Source organism: Thalassophryne amazonica, chromosome 2 (genome assembly GCF_902500255.1).
Source record: "Thalassophryne amazonica chromosome 2, fThaAma1.1, whole genome shotgun sequence".
Taxonomy (NCBI): Eukaryota; Metazoa; Chordata; class Actinopteri; order Batrachoidiformes; family Batrachoididae; genus Thalassophryne; species Thalassophryne amazonica.
This window is the reverse complement of record NC_047104.1, coordinates 124054378-124070946: the sequence shown is the minus strand read 5'-3', so window position 1 is coordinate 124070946 and position 16569 is coordinate 124054378. Positions and strand designations below refer to the sequence as shown.

The following is a 16569-nucleotide window of genomic DNA, read 5'->3' as shown; positions in this document are numbered from 1 at the left end:
GCACACTCCATATCTAAAATTGAAACTGCCTCTGAGTCACTGCAGCTAGTTATAAATTTTACAAATCAACACGCAATTACAATTATATTAACGTATAAACCTCCGAATGTAAATCTGAACCTATGTGTCTCAACTCTGATATAATAAAATTAGTGAATACAAAGGAATTGATTGTACTCGGAGACCTAAATCAGGACTGGAATGACAGCTCATCTAAACCATTAAAGGCTCTTGCAATCAAATTTGGACTTACTCAATTAATCAAAAGCCCAACTAGAATTGGAAAAACACGCAGCTCTGTGCTTGATCTCATTTTTACTTCTCAACCTTCCAAATTCGCTCTCTCTGGTATAATAGAAACTATTTCTGATCATTTCCTTACATATGTAACCAGGACAAAAGCCAAGATTACAAATGTCATGCTAGTCATCTGACTGTAACCAAAGTACCAAACTCTAACTTACCACAATTAAATGAAGAAGTAGATAATATTGATTGGTCAAATGAAATGCAACTTTCATACCCTGATCAAATTTTAGTTAATTTTCATGAGAAAATCGAAACTTTAACTACAAAATATACAACTGTCCAAACGATAAAATGACAAAATAAACTACTTTGGATTAACTCCCAAATAATTAAACTTCTTAAACAAAAAGCTACATCCTTAAAACATTATAGAACAACCAAAACGGCAGAGAGTGAATATCAATTTAAGTAAATTAGAATAAATGCACGGCCAAATTACATAAATCCAAAATGACATATTTTCAAAACTTAATTGTTCAAACTGGCTCAAATCCAAAAACATTATGGCAAGTACTCAACAACATAACAGGAAATAATAAAACTTAAATAAAATTCAAATTGATATCGATGGTAATCTTGTAACAGAACACGAAAAGATTGCAAGTGCTTTTAATTATTACTTTATATCTTCTGTAAAGGAGTTATCCTCTGTTTTCACATCTCCTGATATTACACCAGTGCAGACATGTTCTCAATCTTTGTTCTCCTTTGCAGAGGTTTCCCAACAAGAGATATCTGCCACTTTTCAATCCTTAAACAACTCTCACACACGGGATGTTACTGGCTTAACAGTGAACTTCTTGAAGACACACTCTGAAAGCTTTGTACCTTTGTTTCACCACCTGATCAATTTATGTATTAGACTGTCTGTGTTCCCATCTTCCTGGAAAACTGCCCTGATCATTCCCATATTTAAATCAGACAGTCCTCCATGCATTTCATATTACAGACCAATAGCTGTACTTTCAACGATATCAAAATTACTAGTAAAACTTTGTATAATCAACTTATCAGCTTCCTGGAGAAAACCATCTGCTTAGTGACTTTCAGTATGGTTTCCGGTCCAAACGTTCCACTATGTCTGCTTTTCTATTGTTCACTGAACACATACGTTCTGCTTTAAACAAAAGACAGGTTACAGGTGCAGTTCTTATAGATTTCCGTAAAGCATTTGATACAGTAAATCATCTCATTTTATTAAGTAAACTTCAGTCTAAGTTGTCCCAAAGTGTGCTTGACATGATTACATCCTATTTGGGTGGCAGGTCTCAAACAGTCAAAATCGGTCAAACTAAATCTTATCCTCTTAATTACAATATCGGAGTGCCACAAAGCAGTAATCTTGGTCCATTACTGTTTCTTCTCTATATTAATGATCTTCCACTTATATGCAACTATTCTAATGTTTTATTGTATGCAGATGACACTGTACTCTTTTACTCCGATTCAAACCCCAATCTTGTAAATACTACATTGTCATCTGATCTTAAAACACTCCAAAATTGGCTAATGGATCATCATCTTAGTATTAACATGAAAAGACTGAATGTATGTATTTTCATTCCCCTAGGAAGCAACTCCAAATGTGTAACAATCATGTTCTCTGATTACAAACTGCACATAACAACCTATAAATATCTTGGTGTACTCATGGATTCACATCTTAATTATAAAGAGCATGTCAACTCTTTGACCAAGAAGCTGCAACAAAACTGTATGTCTACAATAAAATCAGACCATATTTGACAACCACTGTTTCTCACACGTACCTCCATGCTGTAGTCCTCTCCTCTCTCTTACTGTCTGCCTATATGGTCTCTCACCACAAATGATGTTCTTGATCCTGTGGCTCGACTATACAACAGAGCTTTCAAAATACACTGTCAACTTCCAGGCTGGACCCACCATTGTATAGCCCTGTCCAGATCAAATGCTCTGACTTTCAACAACTATATAAGCAGTACTGCTATTAGATTTTATTTTCAGTTAAAAAAAACTTCAGCCTCCCACCAGCTCTGTTGGCTCTAGTACCGACTAAAAACTCTCAAAGGAGCACCAGATCAACATCGGTGGAACAGCTCCAAGTCCCTTCTTTTAAAAACACTTATGGACAAAGATCATTCTTCTACATCTTCACTAAGGTGTGGAATGATATCCCTCTGGGCACTAGATCTATCAGCTCAGAGATACTATTTAAAAAAACTTAGACGATTTAATGAATAGTTACTTGTGTAACCACTGATCTACCTCTCTTACTTGTCTGATCATTTTATGATTGTGTGCTGTACATGTTAGGTGTCTAAATGATTGAATGAAATGTTTGTTTGTGTGTCGGTTTGTGCGTAAAACAGGAACCTGCTGTAAAACAGTGTTACTGAGTCAGGCCTGGGGTAATGTGCTATTGTGCTTTTTAACCTTTTCCTGTATAAATAAATGAAATGAAATGAGGTGAGCCCGACTATCTCTAGTCGGTACCTCTCAACCTCCCTCACAAGCTCAGGCTCCTTCCCCCCCAGTGAGGAGACATTTCACGTCCCGGCAGTCAGAGACTGTGAACGCGGACTTGGCCGCCAGGCCACCTGCCCTACACCACCCAGTCCTCTCTGCACCCGACCCCCATGTCCCACTCTGCAGGTGGTGAACCCACAGGAGGGCCCACGTTGCTTTTTTAGGCTGGGCCCGGCCGGGCCCCGTGGGCTAAGGCTTGAACACCATCGCGCGAGAGCCCCAGGCCTGGCTCCAGGGTCGTGCCCTGGCTCTGCCGTACCGGGTGACGTCTCAGTCCTTGATATTATACTGGTCATGGGAGCTTCTTAACTGCCCTTAGTCTGACCCGTCCCCTAGGACCTGTTTGCCATTGGAGACCCTACCAGGGGTACAAAGCCCCCGACAACATAGCTCCTAGGATCATCCATGTACACAAACTATCCCACCACTTTAAGTTGGCAGTTTGGGGGGGAGTCCAAGTGTCTCAGTTCTGCTAATTGAGTCTTGTGCCGTTTTATTCTTTCTCTTGAGATTGCTTGTAATTGCAATCAGTTCCCCTCTTACAACTGCATTTAAAGCATCTCACAATATAGCTGGCTCTCTCCCCATTATTATTTTCCCCCAAATCTGTCTGCCCTAATTTGGTCAACAACTGATTTATTGTTTAATATCCCTACATTCAATCTCCAGATTGTTTCTTTCCATCTACAGTTCAAGTGGCTCTTCAGATAGATGGCACTATGGTCAGACACATCTGCCACTCCGATCTCACATTCTCGTGTTTTATCTCTGTTCTCTTTCTGCCTAAAAAAGTTGATTCTGGAGTGCACAGTGTGTTGTTGAATGAGTAAAGTCCCTCCTTAGTGGGTGAAAATTGCTCCACACATCAAAAAAACCCATTTCCTCCCATGTATTTTTAACCAGTTTTGTGACAGATTTCTTATTTCTCTTTAAAATAGTTGTATCCACGTCCATGAGCACATTAAGGTCTCACCCACATATAAATATGCTTCCTGCTTCTACTGTGATGATATCAAATAAGGATTTAAAGAATTCATACATGTTCACCAATGTTATTGTTTGTCCAGTCACCCATTCACAATATTTTTTTATCTGTACTTATGTTTCTTTTTGGCACTCACATTTGATTGTATTAAACATCAGTATTGCTGCTACTCTTTTCCGAGTATTGGAATGTAACCTATAAAAAGTATTTTTTAATTCAATTTTTTTTTTTAATTTACCATGTTCCGCTTTCAGTAAATGATTGGTTGTATCAGACATTTCAGTTAAATATATCATATAGCAGATGAACACACTGATATTTGAGTAAAATGAAGTTTCTAATATTACAGAAAGTGTGCAATAATTAAAATTGGGCAGGTGCACAAATTTGGGCACCCTTATTTTATTGATTTGAAAACATTTAGCACTAATTATTGGAACACAGAATTGGTTTGGTAAGCGCATTGACCCTTGACCTCCTTACACAGATGAATCCAATCATGAGAAAGGATATTTAAGGTGACCATTTACAAATGTTTCTCCTCTTTGCATCTCTTCTAAAGAGTGGCAACATGTGACCCTCTAAACAACTCTCAAATGACCTGAAAACAAAGATTGTTCAACATCATGGTTTAGGGGAAGGATACAAAAAGCTATCTGAAGTTTCAGCTGTCACTTTCCACTGTGAGGAACATAGTGAGGAAATGCAGGCACAGTACTTGTTAAGGCCCGAAGTGGCAGGCCAAGAAAAATGTCAGATAAGCTGAAGCGAAGGATGGTGAGAACAGTCATAGTTGACCCACAGACTTGCTTCAAAGACCTACAACATGATTTTGCTGCAGATAGTGTCTCTGTGCATCATTCAACTATACAGCACACTTTGCACAAAGAGATGCTGTAATGCAGAGGAAGCCTTTTCTGCATACACGCCGCAAACAGCTGCTTGAGGTATGCTAAAGCACATTTGGACAAGCCAGCTTCATTTTGGAATAAGGTGCTGTGGACTGATGAAACTAAAATTGAGTTATTTGTATATAACAAGGGGCGGTATGCATGGCTGAAAAAGAACACAGCATTCCAAGAAAAACACTTGCTATACCTACAGTAAAATTTGGAGGTGGTTCCATCATGCTGTGTGGCCAGTGCAGGTACAGTGGGCCAGTGCAGGGGAAGCTTGTTAAAGTTGAGGGTCACATGGATTCCAGTCAATATCAGCAGATTCTTGAGAACAATGTTCATGAATGTGACAAAGTTGAGGTTGTGTCGGGGCTGGATCTTTCAACAAGACAATGACCCTAAACATTTTGGAATGTCCCCAGAACTGAATATTATTGAAAATCTGTGGTGTGATTTTAAGCGGGCTGTGCATGCTCAAACCAACAAAGCTGAGATGTTTGGTCCAAAATACCTTCAACCAGAATCCAGACTCTCATTGGAAGCTATGGGAAACATTTAGAGGCTGTTATTTCTGCAAAAGGAAGATCTACTAAATATTGATGTATTTTTTTTTTTTTCTGTTGGGGTGCCCAAGTTTTTGCACCTGCCTAATTTTCTTTAAAGAATTATTGGACACTTTCTGTAAATCCTACAAACTTCATTTCACTATTCAAATATCAGTGTTTGTCTGATATATAATATATTTAACTGAAATTACTGATCCCAACAACCAATGATTTATAAAGGAAAATCATGGAAATCATCAGCGGTGCCCAAACTTTTACATACAAGTGTACATTTATCTCCTCCTTGGTCTTAGCCATTTCATGCTCCTCTTATAAGACAGTGATTGTAGCACAGTGGTAAAGTTTCCATCTGGTAGTCAGAGCTTTTGTAAATTTGCAGGTTTGAATCCCTTGAGTGGCATTTTTTATTTAACCAGGGTTATTTAACCGTGGGTTCTGTATTGCGTCCCCTTTTATTTGTTTATATCAATCCAGTGACATTCACTAATTAAACAGCTGGTTTTTATTTATTTTTTCCTCCATCAGTGGCGCAATGTGGTGCACCACATCCCAGCTGCTCGCACTGTTCCCCGTGCGACGGTTTCCGTTGCTTGTGCATGAAACCCTCGCAGTGGGATTGTTCACGCTTGTCCGTTGGCTCGATGATTTCATAGTTCGCTTACACAAATTGTTCTGCCATGACTCATCCTGATTTGTTCTTATTCGTACTATGTGTGAAGGGGCCCTTACTTTGGTCAACACTTGGTGTTGGCACCAGTGAAGGGAGGAACTATGAAACTTGACTGAGGTGTCAGACGAACATTTTTCTATGCAGGAAAAAAACCCTCTGTAGCAGTGGTCGCCAACCTTTTTAAGCCAAAGATCCCCTAGCTCTGCCTGAGAAGAAAAGATCTACCAACTGTACTGTAACAATAATACTTCCAAAAGGAAAATTCTTTATGTTAACAGTATTTGAGAATATTATTTGAATACAATTCAGAAATTCAATGAATTGAGAACTGTTTTCTGTTTTTGGTATATTTTTGTAATATTTTATAAAAATTTAACAAGCTTTATATTTTATACTACTATAAATGACACATTTGCTTCAAGAAATAAATTCACTGTTTTAGAATGCTCGAAAGAGCAAATGTTTCCATCCATCCATTTTCTTACGCTTTATCCGGAGTCCGGTCGCGGGGGCAGCAGCTCAAGCAAAGCCGCCCAGACCTCCCGATCCACACACACCTCCCCCAGCTCCTCCGGGGGAACCCCAAGGCGTTCCCAAGCCAGCCGAGAGATGTAATCCTTCCAGCGTGTCCTGGGTCTTCCCTGGGGCCTCCTCCCAATGGGACATGCCCGGAACACCTCTCCAGCGAGGCGTCCAGGGGGCATCCGGAAAAGATGCCCAAGCCACTTCAACTGACTCCTTTCGACGTGGAGGAGCAGCGGCTCGACTCCGAGCTCCTCCCGAGTGACCGAGCTCCTCACCCTATCTCTAAGGGAGCGCCCAGCCAGCCTGCGGCGGAAACTCATCTCGGCCACTTGTACCCGCGATCTCGTTCTTTTGGTCATGACGGCCCCACCACGACGGCCCGACACAGCGACCGCATCACTGCAGACGCTGCACCGATCCGTCTATTGATCTCACGCTCCATCTGTCCCTCACTCGTGAACAAGACCCCGAGATACTTAAACTCCTCCACTTGAGGCAACGACACTCCACCGACCTGAAGAGGGCAAAGCACCTTTTTCCAGTCGAGAACCATGGCCTCGGATTTGGAGGTGCTAATTTTCATCCCGGACGCCTCACACTCGGCTGCAAACCGCCCCAGTGCACGCTGAAGGTCCTGATTTGACGAAGCCAACAGAACCACATCGTCCGCAAACAGCAGAGACGAGATTCTGTGGTTCCCAAACCAGACCCCCTCTACACCCTGGCTGCGCCTAGAAATTCTGTCGATAAAAATAATGAACAGAACCAGTGACAAAGGGCAGCCCTGGCGGAGGCCAACGTGCACTGGAAACAGGTTTGACTTACTACCGGCAATGCGAACCAAGCTCCTGCTGCAGTCGTACAGGGACCGGATAGCCCTTAGCAAAGGACCCCGGACCCCGTACTCCCGGAGCACTCCCCACAGGGTGCCCAGAGGGACATGGTTGAACGCCTTCTCCAGATCCACAAAACACGTGGACTGGTTGGGCGAACTCCCATGAACCCTCGAGCACCTGATGGAGCGTGTAGAGCTGGTCCAGTGTGCTGCGACCAGGACGAAAACCACACTGCTCCTCCTGAATCCGAGGTTCGACCATCGGTCGAATTCTCCTCTCCAGTACTCTGGAATAGACCTTACCGGGGAGGCTGAGGAGTGTGATCCCCCTATAGTTGGAACACACCCTCCGGTCCCCCTTCTTAAACAGAGGGACCACCACCGTGATCTGCCAATCCAGAGGCACTGTCCCCGATCGCCACGCGATGTTACAGAGGCGTGTCAGCCAAGACAGTCCCACAACATCCAGAGACTTAAGGTACTCAGGACAGACTTCATCCACCCCAGGAGCCTTGCCACCGAGTAGCTTTCTTACCACCTCGGTGACTTCTGCCTGGGTAATGGATGAGTCCGCCTCTGGGTCCCCAGTCTCTGCTTCCTCTTCGGAAGACGTGACGATGTGATTGAGGAGATCCTCGAAGTACTCCTTCCACCGCCCAACAACATCCCCAATCAGGGTCAACAGCTCCCCACCCACACCGTAAACAGTGCCGGTGGAGAGCTGCTTCCGCATCCTGAGGCGTCGGACGGTTTGCCAGAATCTCTTCGAGGCCGACCGATAGTCCTCCTCCATAGCCTCCCCGAACTCCTCCCAGACCTGAGTTTTTGCCTCTGTGACCGCACGGGCTGCGGCTGGCTTTCCTGCCGGTACCTGTCAGCTGCCTCTGGTGTCCCACCTACCAACAAAGATAAGTAGGACTCCTTCTTCAGCTTGATGGCATCCCTTACTTCCGGTGTCCACCACGGGTTCGGGGATTGCCGCGGCGACAGGCACCAGAGACCTTGCGACCACAGCTACGAGCACCTGCATCAACAATGGAGGTGGAGAACATGGTCCACTTGGACTCCATGTCTCCAACCTCCCCTGGGATCCCCCGGAGGTGGGAGTTGGAGGGTTCCGCCAGTCGTTCCCAGCAGACCCTCACGATACGTTTGGGCCTGCCAGGTTTGACCGGCTTCCTCCCCTCCCAGCGTATCCAACTCACCACCAGGTGGTGATCGGTCGACAGCTCTGCCCCTCTCTTTACTCGAGTATCCGAGACACGTGGCCGAAGGTCAGATGATACGACTACAAAGTTGATCGACCTCCGGCTCAGGGTGTCCTGGTGCCATGTGCACTTATGGACACCCTTGTGCTCGAACATGGTGTTCGTGATGGACAAACTGTGACTAGCACTGAAGTCCAACAACTGAACACCACTCGGTTCAGATCGGGGAGGCCGTGCTTCCCGATCACCCCCCTCCAGGTCTCAATGTCGTCGCCCATGTGGGCGTTGAAATCCCCCAGGAGAACACTGGAGTCCCCAGTCGGAGCGCTATCTAGTACCCCTCCCAGGGACTCCAGGAAGCTCGGGTACTCTTCACAGCCGCTTGGTCCATAGGCCGAGACAACAGTGAGAGACCTGTCCCCGACCCGACGGCGTAGGGACACGACCCTCTCGTTCACCGGAGTGAACTCCAACACATGGCAACTGAGCTGGGGAGCAATAAGCAATGCAACCCCAGCTCTCCGTCTCTCCCCGTGGGTAACGCCAGAAAAATCAAGTGTCCAGCCCCTCTCCAGGAGTTGGGTACCAGAGCCCATGCTGTGCGTGGAGGTGAGCCCGACTATCTCTAGTCGGTATAGCTCAACCTCCTGCACAAGCTCAGGCTCCTTGCCCCCCAGCGAGGTGACATTCCACTTCCCCAACAGCCAGGGGCTGTGAGCATGGACCGGGTCGCCTGGCCACCCGCCCTCGACCGCCACCCAGTCCTCTCTGCACCCGACCCCCATGGCCCCCTCTGCAGGTGGTGAACCCACAGGAGGGCGGGCCGACGTTGCTCCTTCGGGCTGGGCTACGGCCCGACCACCAGGCGCTCGCGCACTCACCCCAACCCCAGGCCTAGCTCCAGGGTGGGACCCCGGCTCCTCCATACCGGGCGACGTCTTGGTCCTTGATCTTTCACTGGTCATGGCGGTTCTGAGCTGCCCTTAGTCTGACCCGTCACCTAGGACCTGTTTGCCTTTGGAGACCCTACAGGGAGCCCAAAGCCCCCGACAACATAGCTCCTAGGATCATCCGGGTACACAAACTCCCCCATCACGTTAAGGTGGCAGCTAGAGGGGAAGCAAATGCTTCCAAATTTGTGAAAACAGAATGTTTTCTGAAGCATTGAGTTAATTTGGTCTTTTCAGCATGCTGAAACAGAATTTGTTACTTGAAGTCTTGGTTTTTGAAGTTATTAAATGTAGTTTGTGCAGTCGCGAAATTACAGCCTGTAAACGGCTTTTTGTGTTTAGCCAAGATATGGCTCGCGTGAAACGAAGCTTCTGTGGTAGCCTTGTATTGAGTTGGTTTGGTGAAAAACTGCTGCTCTTTCAATGCCGTTTCAGTTCGGCAACCTTTTTTACATGAATAGAGCTCTTTGGCGGGCAGCTGTCTTTAAACTTCAGGTGGTTGGTTTCATGGTGCCCTGCAGGTTCCCTTGTTTAGAAATCACCTGCGGTTGGTGGCATAACATGCAAACACACTTGTCCTTCACCATGGTAAAAATAAATTCTCCCTCCCATTCTGGATGAAAATGATAGGTCTTTGACTTTTTTCACGAGGTATCTGCCATTGCAATTTTTTTTTTTTTTTTTTTTGCTTTAACTTATTCTTCTTTGCTCTTTTTTGGACTTGATGAACACATACAGTGCCACTCGGTCATTGCAACCCATATGGTGATTGATCTTGGAACTACAGCAGGGACCACGTTCCCATTCAATGAATGAAAACTGTTCATAGACCTATATATGCTGCGTCAGCTTCAACCAAATTGATTGAGACTTAAGAGATCCACTAGGAAAGGCTTGTAGATCTACCTGTCGATCGTGATCGACTGGTTGATGACCACTTCTCTATAGGCTTTGGCTACACAAGTTTTTATTTGGAGTATTTTACTTGAACTCCAATAAATGAAAGCAACACAACTTTCTTTGCACAAGTATCAAATGTAACACTGCTTAATTTAAAAGTGGGGGGAAAAACTCTGGTGTCTTATGTACATGTCTGTTTATTTTTTCCTTTTCTTTCTATCCAGTTTGGAGCTGTAAGTGTCACTGTACCCCATGCCCCAACCGGACAAACTAAGACATCAGCACCTCCACAGCCTAGATCAGGTCCTGGAGTGGCAGCACTACCTCCTCCTCCACCACCACCACCATTGCCTGGCTGTCCTGCTCCACCTCCTCCACCTGGGCCGCCTCCTCCATTTGGTGCCCCTCCTCCAGGGTTTGGAGGTTGTGCGAGCTCCCCCACCCAACAGCCACTGCCTTACGGCATCAGGCCCAAGAAGGAATTCAAACCTGACATTTCAATGAAGCGTCTCAACTGGTCTAAGGTAAACCAAGGAAAGTGTTGATTTGATTGTATCTGTTACTAAGATGACAGCACAGTAGAAATGTATGTAATATATGATAGTCAACTGCAGTAACACTAAATATGGACTCAAAAATTGAAAGAGTTGAAAATACAAATTCATAATCATTACAAACATGAAATTGATTGGCAAAATTCTTGAGTTGGGTTGCTTATTTGTCACCTACTCATATTAGGCTTGTATGTAGTTGTCATTCAGCACTGTGCTTGTGCCATACAGCAAAAACATGCACGAGTGAGTTAGACCATCTCTGTGGCTTGTGTAGTCAGTAACTCAAAAATCAATAAATGATATAACCTTAAACATATTCAGAGGTAGTGAACTTTGAAACATCAGATCAATCAAAAAGCAACTTTTTAGTCTGTGTAATAACATTTAGATGTGTCTGCCACCTGCTGGAGAGGTGCCTGGCTTCAAGTGAGGTATCAATGTAAGCTAGCAACTGCTGGGAGAAACATGATGCGCACTGCATTCTCAAAAACAGAATGAAATTGAAAAACCTGAATTCAGTGATGGGTAGAATGTCTTCATGGTAATGACAAAACTTTTTGTTTCTACTGCAAATTGCTCATGGCAAACTCAACACACTCTTCTGAAACATTTTGAAACCCATTTGCCCTATTGACGTATCCCATAATCCCTTGCGTGCCAGAGTCACTGCAGTCAAACAACATATAGAGAAGCCACATGACAATTGTAAATGAATATTATACTACAAAAATGTAAATTTTTTTTATGCTTTTCGTCACGTTAATAAGAGACTGTATGCATGATACCCTGAAAACCTTCTAAAACAATTCTAACAAATAATCCTTGTCTGCTATGTTTAATCTGCGTGGAATTTAATAAACTCAAACCGAATTTCAGACATATATATTAGTTTGGAACAAAGAGGACAAACGGTGTTGTAAAGAACAATAATAAAGACGTTAAAGAGCAAACTTCACTTTCCCCCAGAACGACATGATCAGGAAGTGAGTGTAGCTCACAGCAGCTCCCATTGAAAATCACGGAGAGTCGGTCTGTGATTCTCGCATGTTTACATAAAACAAACGCAATAACGTCTTTATAAACCCAGAGAATATATTCATGAGAGTTTTAGGCACAATATAAAAATAGTTTTATGTTGCAAAATTAATGGTGTTGTCCGTGTGCAGCGGTTAAAGTGCAGCCCGATCAGAGCGTCTCAATGCAGTTTTCAATGTTACCGAGATCTTGCAGAGCGGCGACCTCTCCGAAATTTCGCGGGATTTGAAACGTCAATAGGGCAAATGTTTTAAACATGAAAGTTAAATACTGTGCTGTCACCTGCTGAGCACAAACACCTGCCGGGCAATTCAGAAATGCGCATCGATGTGAAATTATATGTTTAATATTGAAATGCTACAGTTAGCACAGTCTGTATGTGCACTTGCCTGGATGCCGCGTGTTACGAGTGCACATTAGAAACCTTTTGACACTTCCTGGTTTATAGTTGACAACTCTTGGACAAGAAACTTCAAATCCGGGCCAACATATTTAACATGGCCTCCTTCTTTGCTCTTAACTTTGCTTCCGATTGTCATTGGCAGCACTCGGAGTCCAGATGTTTTCATAATGAGCTGAACAACTAATGAGTCTTCTTTGCCAAGCTAGTAATAATTGAAAATAACAGATGACCAGAATTTGTCAGGAACAGCATTTGTGGTGCTTGTACAGATGTTGCTTTACCTCTGCAGCACAATTTTTGTTCAAACTGAGTGATAGACCGTGGTGTGATTATTTAATGTCTCCATTGGTGCAGGTGTTTTGGAAACAGAGCCATATGCATGAAAATTCAGGTGTACTTTTAGTAGGGTGTGAGGAGGGTGAAAGGACTCTACATATGGATATGTTTGGTGCCAATCTGTCCTGACAGGATTTTTTTTAAAGCAACATTTAAAACTTAAGTGGCTCCATTACTTCAAGAGCTCAATGACTGAAACTATTAATGTTAGTAGTGTTTGTAATAAACAGTAAAGCACATTTACAGCAACAAAGCCTTGACAGTCACTCAGTTTACCATCTGAATGTAGCCAACAGGTTTAACATTGAATTATTGTGACACCCTTTGAGAAAGAGCTGAATTTGTATTTAACCACTTAAATCTGGCGTGGTTTGGTGGTGGGCCATAAGTGGTGTTTGCAACATTATGCAATCACTGTTTCAGAATGTTTTTTCTTTGTTTTCTTGACCGACACCCTTTCTGACGCAACTCCTGTGTTTTTATATATATATATATATATATATATATATATATATATATATATATATAAATAAATAAATAAAAATCATGAGTGGCCTCAAACTGGGGACTTTTCTTCCAGCTGCTTGAACCAATGCACTGCCTGCTAATCAATGTTTCTGAATAAAATGGCTTTAGATGGCAATGGCTATTGGAAGAAAGCTCACCTTCTTTCGAGTAAGACGGAGGTAGAGGTTCTTATTTAACGTGGGTTGCCAGAGAAAGCCCGAGGCTTGTTTCCAGAAGGGTGCACAGCATGTGTGTCTCACTCCTCCCCAGCACTGTTGTTGAAAGTGCCACTTGGGAGTGTGGCTGCAATCGGGAAACGAAACTGGATTGCTGGGGTCCTGGTCCAACGTGTAAACCATTATGAACCAAAGCACTACATTGTGGTTCCACATTCCTGAGTAAAATAAAGCAAACACACAAGATAGTAAAGGCATCCTGAGCTCATCTGGTTGGATCAGACTTTTCAAGACTTTTTTTTTTTTATTGTATCTGTTAAATTAATTTAAACCCTGTTAAAATCTGAGTCACCAAATCAGTGTGCATGCAGTGTCTCTGTTTTGGCTTAAATGTGGTGGTAGGGGACTGAAGAGTCACAAACTGCTGGTTTGCTACAGAGCCACACAGCCACTTTTTGAAAACAATTTAACACTCTTTAAATATGCACCAAGCCTACTTTATTCACACAGATCATCAATAGTGTGTGTCAGTCTCCGTCTGTTTGGTCAGTGCGGCACAATAACAGGCGGTGCTCAGAGCTGCCATGGTTAAAGTTTCAAAGACGTATTTCACATGGCTGCAGATACTTACCAAGTCTGTTTCTGATTGATAGTGAGTTTGACATGACTCCAGTAAGAACAAAGGAGGAGGGTTATGTATGTACATCCACAACAACTGGTGTAACAACACACCAACGGTAGTCGGCCACTGTTCCCCAGACATGGAATATTTGACTGTTAAATGCCGACCGTTTTACCTTCCTCTGGAATTTACTGGAGTCTTGCTAACCGCTGTTTACATTCCAGCAGATGCTAATGCTAGCTCAGCCCTTGGACTTTTACACAGCAACATCATTCTACAGCTGAACCGGCACCTAGATGCAGTGCACATTATCGTGGGCGATTTTAATCATGTGGAATTAAAATCAGTGCTCCCCAGACTTCATCAACATGTTAAATGTGCCACAAGAGGAGCAAATCCACTGGACAAGGTTTACACAATCATTAAGCAAGACTCTAGGATCAGACCTGCACCATTTATATATAAAAAAAAAAAAAAAAAAAAAAGGCAAGTCAGACCACATCTCTCTGAAACTTACTCACTCATCTTCAACTGCTTGCTCCAATTAAGGGTCATGGGGGGCTGGTGCCTATTCCAGCATTCACAGGGCATGAGGCGGGGTTCACCCTGGACAGGATGCCAGTCTGTTGTTGTTAGAACTACAACCCCTGGCAAAAATTATGGAATCACCGGCCTCGGAGGATGTTCATTCAGTTGTTTAATTTTGTAGAAAAAAAGCAGATCACAGACATGACACAAAACTAAAGTAATTTCAAATGGCAACTTTCTGGCTTTAAGAAACACTAAGAAATCAAGAAAAAAAGATTGTGGCAGTCAGTAACGGTTACTTTTTAGACCAAGCAGAGGAAAGAAATATGGAATCACTCAATTCTGAGGAAAAAATTATGGAATCGCCCTGTAAATTTTCATCCCCAAAACTAACACCTGCATCATATCAGATCTGCTCGTTAGTCTGCATCTAAAAAGGAGTGAACACACCTTGGAGAGCTGTTGCACCAAGTGGACTGACATGACTCATGGCCACAACACGAGAGATGTCAATTGAAACAAAGGAGAGGATTATCAAAGTCTTAAAAGAGAGTAAATCATCATGCAATGTTGCAAAAGATGTTGGTTGTTCACAGTCAGCTGTGTCTAAACTCTGGACCAAATACAAACATGGGAAGGTTGTTAAAGGCAAACATACTGGTAGACCAAGGAAGACAAAGAGTCAAGACAAAAAACTTAAAGCAATATGTCTCAAAAATCGAAAAACGTACAACAAAACAAATGAGGAACGAATGGGAGGAAACTGGAGTCAACATCTGTGACCGAACTGTAAGAAACCTTCTAAAGGAAATGGGATTTACATACAGAAAAGCTAAACGAAAGGCATCATTAACACCTAAACAGAAAAAAACAAGGTTACAGTGGGCTAAGGAAAAGCAATTGTGGACTGTGGATGACTGGATGAAAGTCATATTCAGTGATGAATCTCGAATCTGCATTGGGCAAGGTGATGATGCTGGAACTTTTGTTTGGTGCCTTTCCAATGAGATTTATAAAGATGACTGCCTGAAGAGAACATGTAAATTTCCACAGTCATTGATGATATGGGGCTGCATGTCAGGTAAAGGCACTGGGGAGATGGCTGTCATTACATCATCAATAAATGCACAAGTTTATGTTGATATTTTGGACAATTGAAAGGATGTTTGGGGATGATATCATTTTTCAAGATGATAATGCATCTTGCCATAGAGCAAAAACTGCAAAAACATTCCTTGCAAAAAGACACATAGGGTCAATGTCATGGCATAGGGTCAGTGTCAATGAGCAGATCTGATTTGATGCAGGTGTTAATTTGGGGGATGAAAATTTACAGGGTGATTCCATAATTATTTCCTCAGAATTGAGTGATTCCATATTTTTTTCCTCTGCTTGGTCTAAAAAAGTAACCGTTACTGACTGCCACAATCTTTTTTTCTTGATTTCTTATAGTGTTTCTTAAAGCCAGAAAGTTGCCATTTGAAATGACTTTAGTTTTGTGTCATGTCTGTGATGTGCTTTTTTTCTACGAAATTAAACAACTGAATGAATATCCTCCGAGGCCGGTGATTCCATAATTTTTGCCAGGGGTTGTATAAATGCCACTAGCCAGGTCACATGCCACACTTGAATTTTTTTTTTTTTTTTTTTTAATTTGCACTTTGAACACACCTTTTTCATTCTGTAAAATTTTATTTTCTTCCCCAGACCGTTTAAGTCTGTGTGGTTTACTCAGGTTTTTCTGGTCTGGCAGTGTCCTACATCAAGTCAGGGTTGTGCTTACTATACACAAGGACATGTTCATAAGACTAGCGGTGGTGCTGTCTACGCTATCGGACCATCTCTCCATCATTCATATCAGACTGGCTGAAAAACTGTTCTTGAATTTGGTGGCTGTATATACCCCGAGTATGATTGACGACGATGTCACGAGAGTGAGCTTTTACGCAGACCTCGGGCTTGTACTGTGAAAGCAGAAAGTAGACAGCTTATCGTACTCAGCAACTTTAATGCTTGTGTGGATCATCCCGTCTGCAGTCATATGCAGTCGTATGCT

At 43.1% G+C, this 16569-nt stretch overlaps 1 protein-coding gene across 1 annotated transcript in view; it reads left to right on the top strand.

Moving 5' to 3' along the window:
• The window catches only part of LOC117504102 (protein diaphanous homolog 3-like), a 546585-nt gene that overhangs the window by 104384 nt on the left and 425632 nt on the right, over positions 1-16569 (top strand). Inside the window, exon 16 of the mRNA XM_034163485.1 lies at positions 10577-10876. Coding sequence (XP_034019376.1) covers positions 10577-10876 — 300 coding nt within the window. The remainder of the gene's footprint in view (positions 1-10576; positions 10877-16569) is intronic.